Here is a 20,285-nt window from a genome sequence, read left to right as displayed (position 1 = left end):
AAGAGTGCAAACAGGTAAAAAGCTGAGAATGAGAAAAGCGCGCCTAAACTCAAACTAAATAGCGTTGTTTCAAACATCAGCCCACCCCCTCCTTCGCATACAGTACAACCCCACATTTCCAGGTGCTCCTAACGAGCTCTGCTGATCAACGGGTAAAAAGACCTTGACATTTAAGAGATAGCCCAAACACATTCCTCCCTGGCATAGTCCAGCACGTCTCCCGTACAAGGTCTCTCAGCAGCACCCTCCCAGCCAGCACACATATCAGCACCTTGGCAAGTAAACCGTTACGATGCATAAACATCGCAACGGTGAACATGACATACCGCCCCCCCCCAAAAAAAAACGAATCATTAAGCAGAGGGCTTGGAAGGATAGGCAACATGAAAATCACGCAGTAAATCTGGAGCCAGAACATCACGTGCAGCAACCCATTCAGGATGAGGGAAGTGCTTCCAGCGGACCAGGTACTGAAGAGAACCTCGAAGCCTGCGAGAGTCGAGCACCTCCTTAACCTCGAAGTGCTGCTGCCCATCAATCATGATTGGTGGAGGGGGAGGCGGGCGCGGATGCCAGCGAGATGAAAGATAGACCAAATCCCCCACCTTAAAGACGGGCTGCCGGCGACGGTGCTTATCAGCGTGGAGTTTATAGGCGGCTTGAGCCTCTCGAAGAGCAGCTTGAATAACGGGCCAGGAATCAGCCAGCTTAGAGCCCCAATCACAGGCGGCAATAGCTGGAGCGGGAGGTTGGGGAAATTCCGGAATGGGAACAAAATCCCTACCAGAAACAACGCAAAAAGGTGTTTGACCAGTGCTCTGGTGAACAGCATTATTGTAAGCGACCTCAGCAAAAGGGAGCAAGTCAACCCAATCATCCTGGTGATAGTTGATGTATGAGCGAAGAAATTACTCCTATGTGGCATTAAGGACCTAAGTAGAGCCGTCAGTCTGGGGATGCCAAGAGGTTGACAAGGCCTGCTCAGTGCCAATCAGCTTCAAAAAGCCCGCCAAAACCTCGAAGTAAATTGTGTGCCCCTATCGGTCACCAAACGAGAGGGGCAGCCGTGTGGACGGTATACATGTACCAAGAAAAGCTTAGCCAGCTGTTGCGCCGAGGGTATGGAAGCGCAGGGAACAAAATGAGCTTGCTTAGAAAAATAGTCCTTGACTACCCAAATGACGGTCTTCTTTTGACTGGGGGGCAGGTCCACAATAAAATCCATGGAGATAACTTCCCAAGGGTGAGAAGGGTCAGCCACAGGCTGCAGAAGCCCCTGTGGTTTACCAGCGGAACGCTCGGACATAGCACACACAGGGCAGGAAGCCACATAGGCTTTGACATCCTTCCGGAGGGTGGGCCACCAGAATTGTCTGCGGACCAAATGGAGGGACTTGAGAAAACCAAAGTGACCAGACTGCTTACTGTCATGAGAATGGGCCAGTACAGCAGAATGTTGAGAGTCAGGCACATACAGATGTCCCCCAACCCAGGCGAGGTCGTGCTCAATGGACACCTTGTCAGGATTAGCCAGAACCCAGGGGTCCGACCGCAACACAGAAATAAATGCCGAGCGCAATCCACCCGACAATGGAGGTGGCTTGCAACCCGGAGGGCGGAGCGGTGACATCCGAGACGAGGAAGACGACTGCTGGCCCCTAGTGCTGCTTCGTGTGACAGCCACTATACCTAGTTGCAGCCCCGAGAGGACAGTGCCAATGACATCAGAAACTGGGCCCTCGTCTTGGGGCAGTCTGGAAAGTGCATCAGCCAAAAAATTCTTTTTCCCTGGGATAAATTTAAGGTGGAAATTAAAACGGCTGAAAAATTATGCCCAACGAATTTGCTTAGGGCTGAGGCGTCTGGGTGTAACGGAGTGCTTCGAGGTTGCGGTGATCTGTCCAAACCTCAAAAGGGGAAGAAGCCCCCTCCAAGAGGCGCCTCCAAGTCTCCAGGGCAGCTTTAACAGCAAAAGCCTCCTTCTCCCAAACATGCCAGCGCCTCTCCGTTTCAGAAAACTTTCGAGAAAGATAGGCACAAGGCTTCAAAAGCCCAGTGGAATCCTTTTGCAACAAAATAGAGCCAATAGAAAAATCAGAAGCATCGACCTGAACAACGAACGGAAGGTCTGGGTCAGGGTGGGAAAGGATGGGCTGTTCAGTAAAGAGAGCCTTTAACTGATCAAAAGCAGCCTGACAGGCAGGAGTCCAATTGAGCACGGCCCCCGGGTTCTTAACTTTGCGAGTTTCCCCCACCCCCTTCGTGCGCAATAAATCCGTTAGGGGTAGAGCAATCTCCGTGAACCCCCTGACAAAGGATCTATAAAAATTGGCGAACCCCAGGAAACTTTGAAGTTGGTGCCGGGTTCGAGGCCGTTCCCAAGTAAGCACAGCCTGAACCTTAACAGGATCCATTTCAATGCCCTTGTCGGAAATCCTGTAACCAAGGTAATCCAAGCGAGACTTATGGAATTCACATTTAGAAAGCTTAGCATAAAGCTTGGCATTCCGAAGCTTGGTGAGCACTTGGTTAAGAAGTCGCTCGTGCTCTGCTAAAGACTTAGTATAAATGAGGACATCATCCAAATACACCAAAACCCCTTAAACAAGTGGTCATGTAAAACCTCATTGATAAGCTGCATGAACACCACTGGAGCCCCTGCCAGACCAAAAGGGAGAACCTTATACTGGAAAGAGCCCAATGGGCAATTAAAAGCTGTTTTCCATTCATCCCCCTCCCGAATGCGAATGCGATAATAAGCTTCGCGGAGGTCCAACTTTGAAAAAACTCTGTCGGTGGACAAATGTGCGAGCATGTCTTTGACGAGAGGCAGAGGGTACTTGTTGGAGAGGGAGGCGGAATTTAACCTGCAGTAGTCCGTGCAAAGTCTGAGGGTGCCATCCTTCTTCTCCCGGAACAAAACTGGGGCTCCAACAGGCGAATTCGCCAGTTCAATGAAGCCGCGAGCCAGGTTTTTATCAATGAACTCCCGCAAGGCGGCAAGCTCCTTTTTAGTCATAGGGTAAATCTTCGGCTTCGGCAAAGGAACATCAGGAAGGAGCTCAATAGAACATGGGGGGGGCAATTGGTCGGCCTCCTCCTTTACGATGGGGGGGCAATTGGTCAGCCTCCCCCCCCCCCAAAAACATCAGCAAAGTCTGAGTACATAGGTGGTAGACCCTCTAAGGGGGATGGAGAAGCTACAGAATCAACAATTTCTGCCCGCCCCACCATCATAGGCATGGAACGTCCCAAAAGAGGAGCTTGATAGAAGCCATCCTCAAAGGTAATAGAGCGGGACCGCCAATTGATGTAAGGATTATGAGTGGTGAACCATGGAATCCCTAACACAACTAAAGGATTCCCCACCGGTGTGACGATGAAGTGCAGGAGTTCGAAATGGGAGCCCATACGCAAAGCGACTTCCCCAGTAAATTGTGTGGCAGCCCCCCCCCCCACTGTGGAGCCATCAAGCTGCTGAAAAAGCAGTGGCTTGGGAAGAGGGAAGCAAGGCAAATCCAATGCCTTGACTAAGTCAGGATGGATTAAACATCTGGAACAGCCTGAGTCCAGTAAAGCCCAGACCTTGATGGATTTGGATTGAAATCCCAATTCAATTTTGACTGCGAGGATAGGGCAATCAGCACTCACCATTTCAGAACTACACCCGGATTCTACCACCTGCCCCGTGGCGCCGGTTAAGGCAGGTGGAAAGCGTTTTCCGCCAGCTGGTCGAGGGCAGTTAAATCGTCCCCCGGAGTGTAGACATCCTCGTCGTCTGCAGTAGCCATTGCCGCCGTCAATCTGCGAGGAGGGTTGAGGGGTTTCTTGGTCGGCTTTTGTGGTACCTTGGATGGGCGATCCGGTGCCTTAGCCTTAGGGCAGTCGACGGCATGATGACCCAGTTTTCCACATGTGATGCATTGTCCCCGGAAAAAGCGACGTTGTTTCTCTGTATCCCATCTCGAGGTTGATGGTAGAAAGGGTGCTCGGGTAGCGGCAGCAGCCTTGTCTTCCTTGGTGGCCATCATAACGGTGCGCTGGGCATGTTCAGCTTTACCAGCGAGGCAAATCCAGTCATGTAAAGAGTTTGGATCGTCTCGCCCAAGCGCCCAGCGCAGGACTTCGCAATTGAGGCCATCCTTAAAACGATCAATCAAGGTGGCCTCGGACCACTCAGGAACTTTACCTGCCAAAACCTTGAACTCAAGAGCATAATCAGCCACAGGCTTCTGTCCTTGGACTAGTTCTTTAAGAGCATCCTTAGCCCTTTCTTTAGCCAAGGGATCTTCAAAATAGCGCTTCAGCGCAGCCAAAAAGGCATCGAAAGTGGCCAGGGCTGGCACTTCAATCTCTGCCAGCTGGACATACCAGTCAGCCGCCCTGCCCTTCAATTTCATGGCCACCGCCGAGATCTTTTCTTCCTCTGAAGGAAAGAGGTGGCCATGGCGTCTCATGTAACTGGTGGCATTGGTGAGAAAGAATGAGAGGTTAGCGGGGTCACCATCAAACTTCACCGGGAAATCCCGGGGAGTGCCTGCAAGCTGTGGGACCCCAGCGGATGGACGACTAGGGGCGCCCCCAACAGGAGTGGACCCTCGCGGACCTGATGGGAAGTCTTGTGGTTGGCTTCTCCTTTCAGCAGTCTGCGATGGTGAGGGCGGGAGGCTAGGCGGGCCGCTTGCTCCCGGACCTCGGACAATCTTCACCAGGTCACCAAAGGCAGCTGACATAGAGCGCAAGACATGTTCCATCTATTCGATTTTGGATTCCAGGACCCTGATTCTATCCGGTGTGGCGGAGTCCTCCAGCCCCGGCCCCTCAGGTAGCGGGCTCCCTGACACATCTGGACGCACCCCCCTCAGAGTGTCTGGCCAGCGGAGCTTCCAGGTGGAGCGTGATGTGCCGGGCCGGGGGTCCATCAGGGCATCCCACAAAAATTGTTCCTGTCCCGTCACATCATCCGCCGGGGGTTTCTTTGATCCTGTGGTAGAGTTGGAGTCCCCCGACGGGTGTGGGGTGGGTTGGGATGGGGCTCGGGTCCCTGCTCGGGAACGTCGACTCTGGAAATTGTCCCGTTTCCTCCTCGAACTCTGTAGGATCCTTTCCCCCTTCTGCCATCGCTAGTTCCCCTTTCGCAAGGAAATTTTCCGGTAAAGAGTGCGAGGCTAGTTTAAAGTAATGATTCTCAGCTTTATGTGATGATTGCCTTTATCCAAATAAGACTCTCAGACTCAAAATCACAATTCAGGTTCTGGGTTTATTTAGAAAAGAGTGCAAACAGGTAAAAAGCTGAGAATGAGAAAAGCGCGCCTAAACTCAAACTAAATATCAGCGTTTCAAACATCAGCCCACCCCCTCCTTCGCATACAGTACAACCCCACATTCCCAGGTGCTCCTAACGAGCCCTGCTGATCAACGGGTAAAAAGACCTTGACATTTAAGAGATAGCCCAAACACATTCCTCCCTGGCATAGTCCAGCACGTCTCCCGTACAAGGTCTCTCAGCAGCACCCTCCCAGCCAGCACACGTATCAGCACCTTGGCAAGTAAACCGTTACGATGCATAAACATCGCAACAGTGAACATGACACTGGGATAGTATGGATGTGACCTGGAGTGGTTGGGAATGTCTGAAGGGCAGCAGCCAGGAATAACCCAAGGGTGAAGATCCCATGATACCACATATAGATACATGGTACCATATATAGGTATTTGCATAGATAGATAGATAGATAGATAGATAGATAGATAGATAGATAGATAGATATACTCTGCGTGTGTGTGTATTCAATAATTAATACCCAAATCATGTCCAAATACCCAAATTATTCTGGCTCTTGGAGTAACAATTTTTCACTCTCCATGGAACTGAAAATACAGTGATAATATCTTAAATAATTTAATGATAGCTGCTCTTTTGTGACATTTGGAACCTGCTGTCTAACCCAGAAGTCTCTCTTTGTCCAGCTTTAGTACTGGCTCTTGCAGCAGGAAACTGAGGAAAAGGCAAACTGCAATCCACCTTTGGCAAATAAACTGGATGCCAGTCTGCTGCAACTTTCATAAAGAAGAAAATATTTCACAGAAAAAAGAGGGGAAGCCATTTTGGGGAACTTGCAAAGCCAGTACTGTACGAGTAATGCCTCAAGTATCAAGATATCTGAGGATGACTTCACAATGGACACCTGACGAAAGCGTAGGGATTTATAATGTTATGACATCCTCTTTCTCTCTTCTTCCCCATCCAGGTGAATGGTCGGGAACTGTCCCGTCTCTCACAGGAACAGACCCTTGAGGCCCTCCGGTGTTCTAAGGAACCTCTGGTCATCCAGGTGTTACGGCGCAGTCCTCGTAGCCGGGGTGGAGGTGGTGAGGGATCCACTTCTCAAGGAGATGTCACAACACTGGTCGATAGTGGAACCCAGACAGACATCACCTTTGAACACCTACTGGGTCTAGGCAGGATCCGGCCCCCAAGCCCTCCAGCTGTGACAATGGAACCCTATGGGCTGCCTGATCTGTGAGCATTATCCTGAGGAAGACATTATATCCTTTTGTCTTCTTAATTTACCATTGGTTGTATTTATATTTTGCAAATGCCTGGTACAAACCAGTCCAGGATAGCTAAAAATATCAATCTAGCAACTTAAATAAAATCCAGCAAGCATTAAATACATTAAAATATCAGAACAGGTTATTGCATCTATAAATAACAACAAAAAATAAGCAGTAGAAATGTTCCTTTCATATTGTCCAGTGAAAACCCTGGCTCCTTTTCTCCTATCTTAAGTCTGCCAGTCCTTCAGTTAATCATTACATACGTCCACGTTTCAGGAAGTCCATGCTTCCATAAGTCTACATTTAACAGCAACTCACTGAATTCATCTAGTTGCTGGCAATATTTTAGAGCTGTCTGGCTGCAAAAATCCAGATGGCAACAGAATTTAGAGTGCCTCTCCACTGTCATCTGGTGGTCACTCAGAATTTTGCACCCAGAACTGGTAGCTCTTATAGACACTTAAGTGCATCTGTGAGCCCTCACCCTGCACACTGGTCAGATGTTAAAGGCAAAAAAACAGGTGAGGCTTCTTTAAAAAATAAACTGGCTAACAGATACATTGTTTCCCCAGCATCAATGATGAGAAACTCTCATTAGCTGTTAGCAAACCTATATGAATACAGGGAAATCAAGCTAACTATGAGCATGTGTAAAATTATATCCTCTGAACCCTGGGTGACTATGAGCAAGCACCATGTCCAAGTTCCAAGTTTTTGTATCTATTTGCCTCTGGTGAAATTGCAGTTGATAGGACAGAGCCATGGGAAAGTTCTAAGTGGGAAAAAGTGGGAAAGAGGAAAATTCACCTTTCTATCCTGTGTTCTTTCTTCTTCAAAGCCCTTCAATTGCACATGAATATTATGACCCTGTGGAATTCATGGAAGGAGGTGCTCCAGAGGCTGAGCGAGCAGAAGACCTAGAATATGAGGTGAGGGTGTGCTGAAGCTGGAATCTCATTTCAAGTTTCTGCCTATAGAGGAGGATTTTGGGTTACCATGATGTGTTTTCACACCTGAATAAATTTGAATCAAAGCTAGATTCGGAATGCCTAAAAACAATCAGCTCAGTTGATGCTTTCTGCAAAAGCTCCCCAAATCCAGAACAGGCACTGGTGCAAAATGTTTACAGCCACACTTTCTAAAAAGGGTGCAGGTTGCGCTGTGGGAAATATTTGAGCATCCTCTGCCAGTGCCAAAAATAGAGTGGTGCCTCTTTGTCACTGTGAGAGACCTTTGAAACAAGAAGGAAGGGCTACCTTTTTAAAAGGGGAGCAGATTGCTCTTTCCAGCTGCAAACTCTAAAGGAGGAAACATAGCCAGGAGAAGGCATGGTCTAAACAGGCAGCTTGCTACTCTTCTGGAACAACGGAATTTGAGCTGAGATGCTCAGAATCCACTTAATGGCATGGAATCATTAGAAAGAAAATAGAGTGCAGTGGCAGAAGGTAGTAGAATGCCCTGCTAAGACCAAGTGGTGGGCTGGAATTTTAAACATGGCCCCACCTTCTGGAGGGACGATGTACTGCAACGTTTTGTGGCAGATCCTCCTTATTCTCCTTACCCTTGAACATTTTTGCTGTTAACACATTACAGATTCCTCCACTCTATTTCTAGAAGACCTATCTCCACCCTTAAGAATTACTACTAAAAAGAACAGTTAATGCACATTCTGGCAGATCTTCACCTGGTCTTCTTGAATATTAGACTAATGCCCTTAGCAGAGAAATATGAGAGGACAGTTGACCTGCACATTTCTGTGTGTAATATTGGTACTCAGTACTTGACCTGTTGATGGCTGACTGAATGCCACTGAAAAACAGTGCATCAGAGGTGATACAAAGGTGGGTGGGTTCATTATTCACACATTCATTCATAAATGCTCAGCTGAGATCACAGCCATCAAGTGCTGAGTATGCTTGAATTGAACCTTATTTAGTCATATCTAAGTCACTGGAAGGGAGTGGCTGGGGAGGTCCACAATTTATTTTATTATTTTGATTTCCAAGGTCTATAAGGGCAGGTCCAGAAATGCAGAGCTATCCTTGCAGTTTGGATTTTGTTTTAAAGAAAGCAAAATAGATGCAAGAAGTCTTTTAGTTGCTTGGGTGTACCTATTTTGCACTGTTTTTATTGCAGAGAGAACAGATAAGCATACACCACCAAATTTGGGCAGCAAAATGAGGGTGCTTTGGGAGTTTAGAGGGCTGCATGCAGCTGGCATGTTATGAGCTACCCACCTACTTCTGTGCTATATATGAGTAGGTGACATTTTTAAAGAAAAATAACTGATGTAGAAGACCGGTCTTTGGTTCTTTGAGTATAAATGGGGGAAAGGCAGCCAAACAGAGCCAATTTAATGAGATCTGGAACTTCTGGTCAGCTGACTGCAGGAAGTATTGAGAATCAGACTAAAGGTAGTCCTCAACATATGACCACAATTGGGACCGGAACTTCTGTCACTAATTGAGGTGGTCATTAAGTGAGTCATACTTGATTTTATGACTTTTTTGCCATGGTTGTTAAGTGAATCATGTGGTTGTTAAGCAAATCTGGCTTCCCCATTGATTTTGCTTGTCGGAAGCCGGCTGGGAAGGTCGCAAATAGTGATCACATGACCCCGGGACGCTGCAGCCATTGTAAATACATGCTGGTTGCCAAGCACCTGAATTTTTATCATATGACTGCAGAGATGCTGCAACAGTTGTAAGTGCGAGGACCGATCATAAGTTACTTTTTTCAGCACCACTGTAACTTCAAATGGTCACTAAATGAATGGTTGTAAGTCGAGGACTACCTGTACAGGTCCTACACAAAGGAACTTTCTGCTCCCAGGTCATCTAAGGAGACAGATAGGTTGCTACACTGGGTGATCTTTGTCTGGTGTTTCTCTCTGTCTCACAGGAGGTGGAGTTGTACAAATCCAGTCACCGGGACAAGCTGGGCCTGATGGTTTGTTATCGAACTGACGACGAGGACGATGTAGGCATCTACGTTGGAGAGGTGGGGGCAGGGGCAGCGCCTAAAGGGGCACAGTATGTGGCCCAGGGAGGCTAAAATAGGAAAATAGGGGAAAGAGAGAGCTACATATTGGGATTCAAGCTATATGAAGCAGGAGAGAACTGACAGAGTTCCTGATTCCCTTGATTGTATTCACTTTGTGCATGAGTATGTGTGGGGGTGAATCACAGTACCACATCTATTTGCACATGATCTTATGTTTAGAGAATGAGCATAATGTTGTATTGCATAGCTCCATCACTTGGCAAGGGCATCCTTGGTGGGGGAGTGGAGGTGGTTATTACTAGAGACAGCAGAAGCTCAGACTCCAAATTGAAGATAGGAGGAAATCTTCTAGACCAGTGTTTCTCAATCTCAGCAACTTTAAGCTGTGTGGACTTCAACTGTGTGGAATTCTGGTTCCCCAGCCAGAATGATGAAACAATGCTCTAGACTATCTTCACTGAGGAAGGAAAAATGTGTAAATTCTATAGAGGCTTCCTTCCTAATAAAATAGCAGTTTCTGTGTAGGGCTACTATAGCTGGCCTATAAAACTCCAGGTGACCACCAGATGGCAGAAAAGAGATACAGACCATTGTAACCCTTTGCTGCCACCTAGTGGTCATCCTGAATATTATGGCTCAGAGTTAGCAGTCTGAGTTGGTGGAGATTTTCTTTAGGATCATGGCTTGCTTCCTCTATTCTCTGTGGTACCAGTCATGGTTAGTACCTTGCAGTTGCTATTTACAATCTAAAAAAAAAATCACAACCATTATGGTTATAAATGTCATCTCTAGTTTTGCCCCAAATCAAGATTCCAGGAACATTTGTTGAATAAAATCCAACAGCTATTCAATTTGTTGCATTCTATACCAGCAGTCTTAGTTTAAATGGACATAAATCAATAAAAAAAATCAATCAATACTCTCTGAAGTATCACAGTAGCATCTCTAATGCACTGTGGAATTTATTCTTTCTTCTAACAGTTGGTACTGCTGTAAATATATCTTTAAGGTAGGGATTAGATTTGCAAGACATTTGCCTCCAAGTCACTCATTTATTAACACCTTTCTACCAAGCCCATGGTCAACATATTTTGCTCCTTCCTCCTCACAGCTTGAATGGGTAGTTTAGGGCAAGAGGTGCTGACGATCCCAAGGGGAATTTCCTGGCCAAATAAGCTTTTATGCCCAGGTGTTGTTGGCCCAGTCTGGAATGGTAGTAAATAGCCACTGATCTGAGGGAGCCTGATTTCCTCTAAGTGAATCATTGAGGTTGTGAAGTGAATCCAGCTTCCCCAATGGATGTTTTTTTGCCAAAAACCGTCAAAAAAGGTCCCAAATCACAATCATGTGACCACATGAAGCTGCAACTGGTCATATATGCAAGCCGGCTGCCAAGTACCCAAATTGTGATCACATGACTGCGGGGGTGGTGCAACATTTTGTGGCTGTTGGGTGAGTACAGGTTGTAAAGCACTTTTTCTGAGGCCATTGTAATTTCAGACCGTTGTTAAATGAATGGTTGTTAAGGGAGGACTACCTGTATACAAAACCAATCTTCCATGAGTCTTTTCTAATCGGTTATCCATAACTCCCAATAGAAAACAAATTCTGGTTTCATCTGAATATTGATCTTTAAAATTCTTTGCATCATCATATGTATTTGTATCCAATATTCGTTTTTTTCACAAGTCCACCATGCATAGTAAAATGTCCCTTCATGTTTTTCACATTTCCAACACTGACTAGAAGTACCTTTATACATCTTAGATAATTTCTCTGGAATCATATACCAATGGTACATCATTTTATAGAAATTCTCTCTTACGTTATAACACACTGTGAATTTCAATCCTTTTAACCACGTTCTCTCCCATTGATCCATCTGTACATTATAACCAAAATTCTTAGCCCATTTTAGCATACACTCTTTAACTTGTTCTTCTTCCATTTCACACTTCAACAAAAGTTTATGCATTTGAGCAATCACATGTCCAGCATTTGTACACAGTTCGATTTCGAATACCATCTTATGTTGTTCAGTTCCAGTTACTTTTTTATTTATATTAAATCTCTCTCTTAATTGTGCATTTGAAAATCATTAAAAACTAAATCCCTTTGCAGTCAATTGTTTAATGAAATCAATCCATCATCCTTAACAAGTTTAAGCAATCCTCTTTCTCATGGAGGTATGTATTATTTATTTAATTAGTTCAAAATTACTTCAGTAAACAATATTCCAAATTCAGCTATCCCCTTAATCTGTTTTAAACTTTCTTAGTTCCCACCCATGGCAAACTTTTTTGCTTTTAATTCTTTTTAAATCCATATAATTATTTCTTTACTTTTTACTTTAATCCTTCAGGTTGGAGGTACACACACTAGGTGTCAGCCTGACCAGGTGGACCAGACAGGAAACATGACCAGATAAGCTAATTCTACTTTATTGTAAGGCTACATTGACAGAATCTTGCAAGTCTGAAAACACAGTTCTCCTGCTGTCTCCTTTACAGCCTGAGAAACTAGGGAGAGTCCCTTCTGAGCCTCTTGCCCCACCCACTCTCCAGCTGCAGGCTATGCTGTCTCTTATCTGACTGTTCCCTGGGCAGCATCTCTTCACTCCATCTCCCAAGGTCTTTCCCACATACCATTACCCCAGTGGTTTACATATTCTGCTGGCCCGAAGATCTCTATAGTTTAAAAAATTTCCTCCACTCTAATACGCTTTCGGAAGTGGAGTTGGCAAACTCAGTGTCCTTTATCAGGCTCCACTTGAGGCTGTGAGCTTGATCTTTCTTCCTCCGGAGCACAGGTGGGCAATCTCACGGCTTCTCTTTCTCTGGAAAAGCTCCACAGGTCTGGGCTCACTGCCCATCCAGCAGCCTCTGCTTCAGCATTGTCCCTGCAATGTGAAGGTGTGTTAGTCTGTCATTTCTCCACCTGGAAGTCTCTGGAACCTGGATTTCCTCCTATTGTTTCAAATCTCATGTTGCGGGCCCTCAGTCCTACAATATGAAAATAGAGGTATCAAGTAACATAGGAGGTCTTTGAATCAACTGTCCAGATCTTAAGGCATACTAGTGCAGAGCAGAGCTAAGCTCTGAGTCAAGATAGAGAAAGGATCTTTGGCATTTGCTGGAATTGGGGTGGCTGGTTACGTGTTAAAGACAAAAAGAAAAGAAAAGAAACATCACCGAAAAGAGGATGCCAGTATACCTGGGAGAATGCATACAGAATTGCACATTTAGGACAGGAAACCTTGTGAACATCTGAACTGTGTGCCTGCTCAGTCTAGCTGTTAACTGTGGATGGATAATGTCACCTCTCTGCCCACTCTCTGTAATTATGATTCCTTATCTTTTAATCTGGTCTGGTCTGGAAAGTCTTTCAAAGAGAGGAAGCCTACAAATGAAGACAGATATACTTTCAGGTACATTATCTTCTGTAAAACAAGCACTTGACCATGTTGGGATGTGTGATAGAGTTGGGGGCTTCTCGGTTCTCTGCCTAGCTCTTAAAGTGGGGCTTAGCTACCTATAGGCCTCTAGAAGTTGCTGGACGTGGTCCGTGGTGAAAAATTACACCTGCAGTGCCACCGGCTGCCCAGCCCAGATTCAAGGTTAGTCAGTTCTCATGGTTACCAACCACAGGAAGCAAAAAGCTCTAGCAGTTCTCCTAATGTGGGTTTCTCTTCTACTAGGTCAGTCCTAATAGTATTGCAGCCAAGGATGGACGAATTCGAGAAGGTGACCGCATTGTCCAGGTGAACATTAGGGGAAATAATTTGGAGGGGGGATGCTGTGGATTTTAACAAGGATAGTTTAATATAGCCCTCCGAAACTTGCAGTAAACTACAACTCCCATAATATCTAGTCAGCACAACATTGGCTTCTTGGCTTGAGATGATGCAGGTTGTAATCCAAGATGAAAGGAAAAGACCCAGTTTGGAAAGGCTGGCTGTACTCATTTACTGATCTATTGATTTAATTTGGTATCTCCCTTTTGGGGGGAGATGGGCAGTGATAGAAATGTGAATAATAAATAAATAAATAGTATCAGCTATCAACCTGTTTTTCTATACATTTTCTTCACTTTTAGATTAATGGCATGGAGGTACAAAACCGAGAGGAGGCTGTAGCAATTCTTACCCAGGAGGAGCGAACAAACATTTCTCTGCTGCTGGCTAGGCCCGAGACTGAGGTGGGAAGAATTTAGATGCAGTTCATGCTAAAAGAAAAGGAGGAATGGGGGAGTGGGGTTGTAACACAGCCGGAGAACACTTGTAGATTACTGCGGGGGGGCGGGGGGCTAGAGCTTGAAATACAGGTAGTCCTCACTTAATGTCCACTCATTCACTGACTGTTCAAAGTTACAACAACGCTGAATGAGGGATACTTACGATGGGTTCTCATAGTTGCAGCTATCACAGCATCCCTGCAGTCACATGATTGCGATCTGGGCACTCAGCAACTGGCTAGCAATTATAATGCCATGTCCTGAGGTTGTGTGATCGCCATTTGCAAACTTCACCACCAGCTTCCAACAAGCAAAGTCAGTGGGGCAACCGGGACTGCTGGAACTGCCATCATAAGTCAGTGCGGTCATGCGATGTCATGCTTTACCACCACGTCACTTAGTGACGGAGCTCCTGTTCCCAATTACCATTGGTAAGCGAGGACTACCTGTATTGGCTCAATCCTTGGGATTTCCAGGAAGGGCTGAAAAGATGTCCACCTGAAACTTAAATAAGACGGTATTCTATTCTAATAGAAACTGGAATTCCTGGTCTTTTTCACTGTGACTCTGTTCACCGTTCCAGCTGTCCAAACGTTGGAAGGACAGTGACCGTGAGGATTTCCTGGATGATTTTGGCTCTGACCATGAAGCTGGAATAAAACCACAACGGCTGCTTTCTCCACCAGGCCAGCAGGTATGTGGCTTAGAAAAGGAAGTTAAGTGCTTGCCCTGCAGAACAGGTTGAAGCTTTTGCTACTAAGCAGATAATACGTTTTGCAGGGCACCAAGTAGAGAAATTGCTCACCCTGGTATATTGTACTGCACGACATGAGTGATTTATAATGGGACTGTTCCACGGTGGAACATTCAGAGAATCCCAATCAAATGCATAGAGGACGAATTTACTCACAACAGCTGCCTGAACGCTATGCCACTCTGCTGATCCTTCTAACTTAGTGTTGTCTGGCTTGATTAGCAGCAGTAAATCTGGCTTTGCTCAAGGGTTCTTTCCCACCCCAACCTGGAAACAGCCAGGCCTAAACCTTAGTCCTTACCACTGAACTACAGCCTCTCCTGTTACTGATTTGAACTAACCCAAGCATTCTGGCAGGTGATGTGCACTTCCATTTGCCTCCAGTTCCCATTTCACTGGTTTACAGTCAGATTCTGCTCTCTTGCCTGCCCTGGGGCAAAGCTGGCTGCGGATCTTTTCCATAGGAATTTGGTCGTTCCCCTTCTTTCAATCTGTGAAAAGGGATTATCAATTCTGCTGACTTCCGCTTGTTTGGACTTTGGCACACTAAAGCTGGGATGACCAGAAAGGAGACTGGGATCTTCTGTCTACTGTTTTGCAGTAGACTGACAAGAAAATCTGACTCCAGGTTGTTTGAGAATACAATTGTCCATGACAGTCGTAACACCTCCCCCCCAAAAACACACACTTGTACATAGTAATATTTAATTAGATTGTTAGGATACTTGAATGAAAGTAACTCAGATATATCTGGAATTTCATGTATCTAAGGTCATCTCAGCTTATGGATCATAGGATGCAGTAGGGGATTGACTTTAGCCCCCAAAGCACTATTTCCCATCTGACTTCGCTTTCAGCCCATGCTTTGCCCTTGCTAAATACAAAGTAGATTGTGTAAGCCTAAAATGGGCTGCATTAATTTCAGCCACGGATATGCCTAAGTGGACTGTTTTCATCGTTCATCTCTTCTTGCTGTGAGATGAAAGGGGCTGGAGCAACCTTTGTAGTCAAGAGTTGAGACAAATAAGAGGAAAGCAGTGGCAATGCTTTTGTAGCTGCCTGTATCTTGGTGAAGGGAGTTAAAATCCTCAATCCGTTTTCCAGCTTACATGGGAATAAGCTGTGGAATGTACAACTGCTCCCTTCGCCTTTGCCAGATTCGAGTCTGGCCCCTATAAGAGTTTAGCTGCAAGGGTCTAAGGCTGGCACAGAAGTGTCAGATAGGAAATTCTGGGCCAAAAACTAGAGTAGAAGCTGGTATCTGTACTTCTTTCCCTGAATGGTGCCCTCTCCCTCCTCTCCTTAGGATGAGCCACTACAAGAAAAGACTTCTGGGGACGCAGCCACACCCCTGACTAACAGCCAGGAGCTAGACAGCGGAGTTGGCCGGACAGACGAAAGCACCCGCAACGAGGAGAGCTCTGAGCACGACCTGCTAGGAGATGAAGCTCCCAGTGCTGCCAACACCCCAGGCAGCCTGCGCAAATTTGGGCCCAGCCTCCAGCCTCGTGACTTCCATTACAGCATGGACTCACTCCTGGCAGGGGAGCTTCCTAGTGCTGTGGGCACGGACCTGATGCCAGGTCTTACTGACGAGGAGTACGAACGTTACCGCGAGCTGCTGGAGCTCAAGTGTCACCTGGAGAACGGCAATGAGCCTGGGCTAGTGAGTGCCGCCCTGGATGTCAACCGCAATGAGGTGGCTTTGCTGGAGGAGGAGCTCCGCCACCTGGAATTTAAGTGCCGCAACATCTTGCGGGCACAGAAGATGCAACAGCTCCGTGAACGCTGCATGAAGGCCTGGCTGCTTGAGGAGGAAGGGCTGTACGCCTTGGAAGGGGAACCGAAGAAACACGAGCTGTCAGACATCACTGAGCTGCCAGAACGCTCCGACAAGGACAGCACAAGTGCCTATAACACTGGAGAAAGTTGTCGAAGCACCCCCTTGCTGGAAAGCCCCCTGCGTCGCTTGGCCGAGACCCCCAACCTCAACCACACTGCTCCTCCTTCCCCACCACATCCTAAGTTCCGCCGGGAAGAGCGTGTTCGGCGCAGCCCCAAGGCGACTGGGGAGAGCAGCCCCTATTTGAGTCGACGTCAGCGGGAAGAGCTGCCTGCTCCTATCAGCCCTATGTGCTTAGCCAGCATTTGCAAGGACTCGCTTGGGGGCAAAGGAGAACCCCGCATGGAGTGGAAAGTGAAGGTCCGTAGCGATGGCACACGCTACGTGGCCAAGAGACCGGTGAGGGACCGGCTGCTCAAAGCCAGGGCCATGAAGATCCGCGAGGAACGCAGCGGCATGACCACAGATGACGACGCGGTCAGCGAGATGAAGATGGGACGTTACTGGAGCAAGGAGGAACGGAAGCAGCACTTGATCCGAGCTCGTGAGCAGCGGAAACGCCGCGAGTTCATGATGCAAAGCCGGCTGGAGTGCTTGAGAGAAAGGGAAGGAAGTGAAGCTCGAGGGGTTTCTGGTGAGGTCAACATCTTGGCCCTGAGCCATCGTAAAACCATGAAGAAACGGAGTCGACGCATCTTGGACAACTGGATTACCATCCAAGAGATGTTGGCTCACGGCACTCGCTCAGCAGATGGACGCAGAGTTTACAACCCGCTGCTGTCTGTCACTACCGTTTGAGCACATGGGAAAGAACAGCGGAGGGGAGCTGCACCATTCTTTCCTCCTGGGCGGGCTGGAGAATGGAGAATAAATACTGCAGTTTCCTCCTTGAGTAATAGGAAGATTGCTCTTTGAACATGCCTGGGACCTTTTACTATTACCATCTGTGCTCCGTGGGTTCAAAGAGCCCTCCTCTCTAAACCAAATTTAGAGTGTGACAACAAGCCCAGCATCCCATCCTGCCTTAAGGACCGGGGGGGGCAAGAGGCCACTAAGTCTGCTACCATCAGGAGCCTGCTAGGGAGTAAAGTCTGTTTTCCTGATGTGTGCACCATCGCTATTGAAGGCAGTTGCGCAAGTCTGTCCCCTTTCACTTATGGGAAAGCTTTTGCCAGCTTGGCCATGCTGATCCCATCCTGAAGCACAAAGAACCAACTCTCATCCACAGACAATGTGCAGAGCACAAGAAAAGGAGGCTCACCCCCATCAACAGGACCAATGAAACCTTCCTCTCCTCCCAAATTGGGATGTTGTGACATCTTTCTTCTTTCTCTTTTTTCTCTTTTGTGATTGTGGTTTTACACTTTTTAATTTCTCCCCGGGTGGAAGTCTGAGCCCTGGAGGCTCAATCCACAAGTGACTGAGGGTCCCCTTCCTGCATTTTCTACCGCGTCACTGCCATTCCCTCCCGGCTCAGCAAGAGGCAGTAGCTTAGTGTAGGGAGGTTGTGCAATGGATAGCTTGTGGCAAACCCTGTACCTGAGGCTGAAATTACATTGTTACAATAAAAAAAAAAAAAAAAAAGTTTTTATTCATTGAAAACTGACTACACAAATCAGTAGCCTAAGTATTTATTTTTGAAACTGGTGCTGAGTGCCTAAAATTAGTAAACCCTTTCATGCTTTAGAACACCCCTACAATAAGGAGAGCCAACATTGCCGATGAGCCTTTGTGGGAAGGCAGATTGTTCCGTAACAGCAACAGGAGTGGAAAGGGGTGAAAACGTCAGTTTGCAGTACACAGCAGCTAACTTGCATGGCAAGCTTAGTTTATTGAACCATCATTTATGGAATTAATCCAGTTTTCCAAGTTTGCATGGCACGCTGACTCATAAACTGACCACAAGAATTGGGAGTCTACAACATTAGGCTACAACCAATGACTAGGTGTACCTATTACACTCTGTCAGGATGAACAACCTGAAGCTCCCCAATTGCAAGCTCTCCTCCCCATCAAAAACAGGAAAATATGGAAAATCCTAGCCTCCTCCGTGTGTGTGCTGACCTCACCTACTTCCAGTTATTACCAGCTCTGCCCACCCAAAAAACATGAAGTGTAATTCCCAAGCTGCCAAAAGGTTGCCCACCCCACGCTACATAATTGCTCGACCACATTTTATTTAATCAAGCATTATTGTGGGATTCACAATCACGCTAAGCTATAATCCAGAGTTTATGGACTACAAGTGGTTGAGTTCACATTAGTGCACATTGAACACTGAGGTCACACTAAGCCAGAACCAAATAAACCTCATAATGGCTTACTATACGTATTGTGTGAATCGGGTCACTTCTGAGACATACTAGTGGAATGATTTCTGAAGCCCGAGTTACTGAACATTTTCATATTTTCTGAATATCCTAAAATAGCATATAAAACTTGTATGAAATCTTAGATTAGTGGAATCTCCATTTAAAAAGGACTCAGGTAGTTAAGTTGGGATATATCCCTGAAACTTGTTGAGCTATGCCCATGAAAGTAGCACCCAGCTGTAAGCTGGATGAGCCAAAGATACTTCTTGGCTGTTGAGAGCAATTTAAGATAGTTTTAGATAGCGGCAAAAACTCACAATTTATAACACAGGACAGCGGCCAAAAAAGAGTAAGTGAAGATATTCCAGTATTATTACACATCAGCATCTTTATCTGTTGCTGGTTTACAGAGTATATAACGGAATACTGTTCTTAGTATTGCGTTTGACGTATAATAAACACAGATCTGTATCTTGTCCTTCCTATGAACCCTGGAAGCTTTATGTATATAGGGAAAAGTATTGCATTCACAGCATAAGTCTCAGAGCTTTTTGTGAAGAAAAAAGAAACATACTATTTAAGCTGGTGCAATAGAGATTTTAAAAAATTATATCCAGGAGAAAAACTATGCCTATGCCAGGCAAAGCAAGGCTGAACCCAGCATGCTAACTTTCATTCCACTTAAAGAGATTGGCAGTGCAGAACAAACACACAAGCCTTCAAATGAGCTACAATTCAAATCAGCAATTAAACACTTCAGGGCTTGCACCACCCTCTCCAGGTAACAACCTAGCAGAAGGAATAGAAACTGTCCAGTACTTTGAAAATGGTTAGGATGCAAATGTCCCTCTATCTTACAGGAAGCACCAGCCATACCGTCTTATGCCTGTAGCCTAATTTTCAGCCCTATCTCCATTTTTTAAATTTATTTCCATGTTTGAAGAGAACTCATTTCCACTGCCTGTTCCATTTACAGGTAGTCCTTGCTTAGTGACTGCCTCATTTAGTGACCATTCAGAGTTATGATGGTGATGAAAAAGTAATTTTGTGACCGATGCCCACATTTACAACTTTTGCGGGTCTGCAGAGGAAAGCTGAAGATCATAAACAGTCACAGTCACTTGAGCCAGCTTGGTCTAGCGGTTAAGGCAACGGGCTAGAAACCAGGAGACTGAGAGTTCTAGTCCCGCCTTAGGCATGAGAGCCGGCTGGGTGACCTTGGGCCAGTCCCCCTCTCTCAGCCCAACTCACCTCACAGGGTTGCTGTTGTGGGGAAAATAGGAAGGAGCATGTTTGCCACCCTGAGTTATTTATAAAACTAAAGGTGGGATAGAAAATAAAAAAAAAAAAGTTTTTTACTTGGCAACTACTTTGCTTTACAACTGAGTTGCTGGTCCTAATTGTGGTCCCTAAACAAGGGCTACCTGTAGAAGAGGAGACAGCTAGACATAGAAAGAATGGAATAAATATGGCCTAAAGTTAGTAGCAAGTTCCATCACGAATCCTTCCTGTTGTGCTCTTCCCATTGTTTTGTAGTAAACACTCTGATTTCTAGAAAAATACTTCACTTAAAACTGAG

At 46.2% G+C, this 20,285-nt stretch overlaps 1 protein-coding gene across 1 annotated transcript in view; it reads left to right on the top strand.

The window, feature by feature from the left end:
- The window catches only part of PDZD4 (PDZ domain containing 4), a 30,122-nt gene extending 12,144 nt beyond the window's left edge, over positions 1–17,978 (top strand). Inside the window, exons 2-8 of the mRNA XM_063294237.1 lie at positions 6,252–6,523; positions 7,400–7,490; positions 9,463–9,561; positions 13,262–13,324; positions 13,660–13,761; positions 14,381–14,491; positions 15,858–17,978. Of these exons, the coding sequence (XP_063150307.1) occupies positions 6,252–6,523; positions 7,400–7,490; positions 9,463–9,561; positions 13,262–13,324; positions 13,660–13,761; positions 14,381–14,491; positions 15,858–17,192 (2,073 nt within the window). The 3' untranslated portion in view covers positions 17,193–17,978. The remainder of the gene's footprint in view (positions 1–6,251; positions 6,524–7,399; positions 7,491–9,462; positions 9,562–13,261; positions 13,325–13,659; positions 13,762–14,380; positions 14,492–15,857) is intronic.
- Positions 17,979–20,285: the final 2,307 nt, after the last annotated feature.

Source organism: Candoia aspera, chromosome 2, assembly GCF_035149785.1.
Source record: "Candoia aspera isolate rCanAsp1 chromosome 2, rCanAsp1.hap2, whole genome shotgun sequence".
Taxonomy (NCBI): Eukaryota; Metazoa; Chordata; class Lepidosauria; order Squamata; family Boidae; genus Candoia; species Candoia aspera.
The sequence above is the reverse complement of the archived record's forward strand: the minus strand, read 5'-3'. Positions and strand labels throughout refer to the sequence as shown.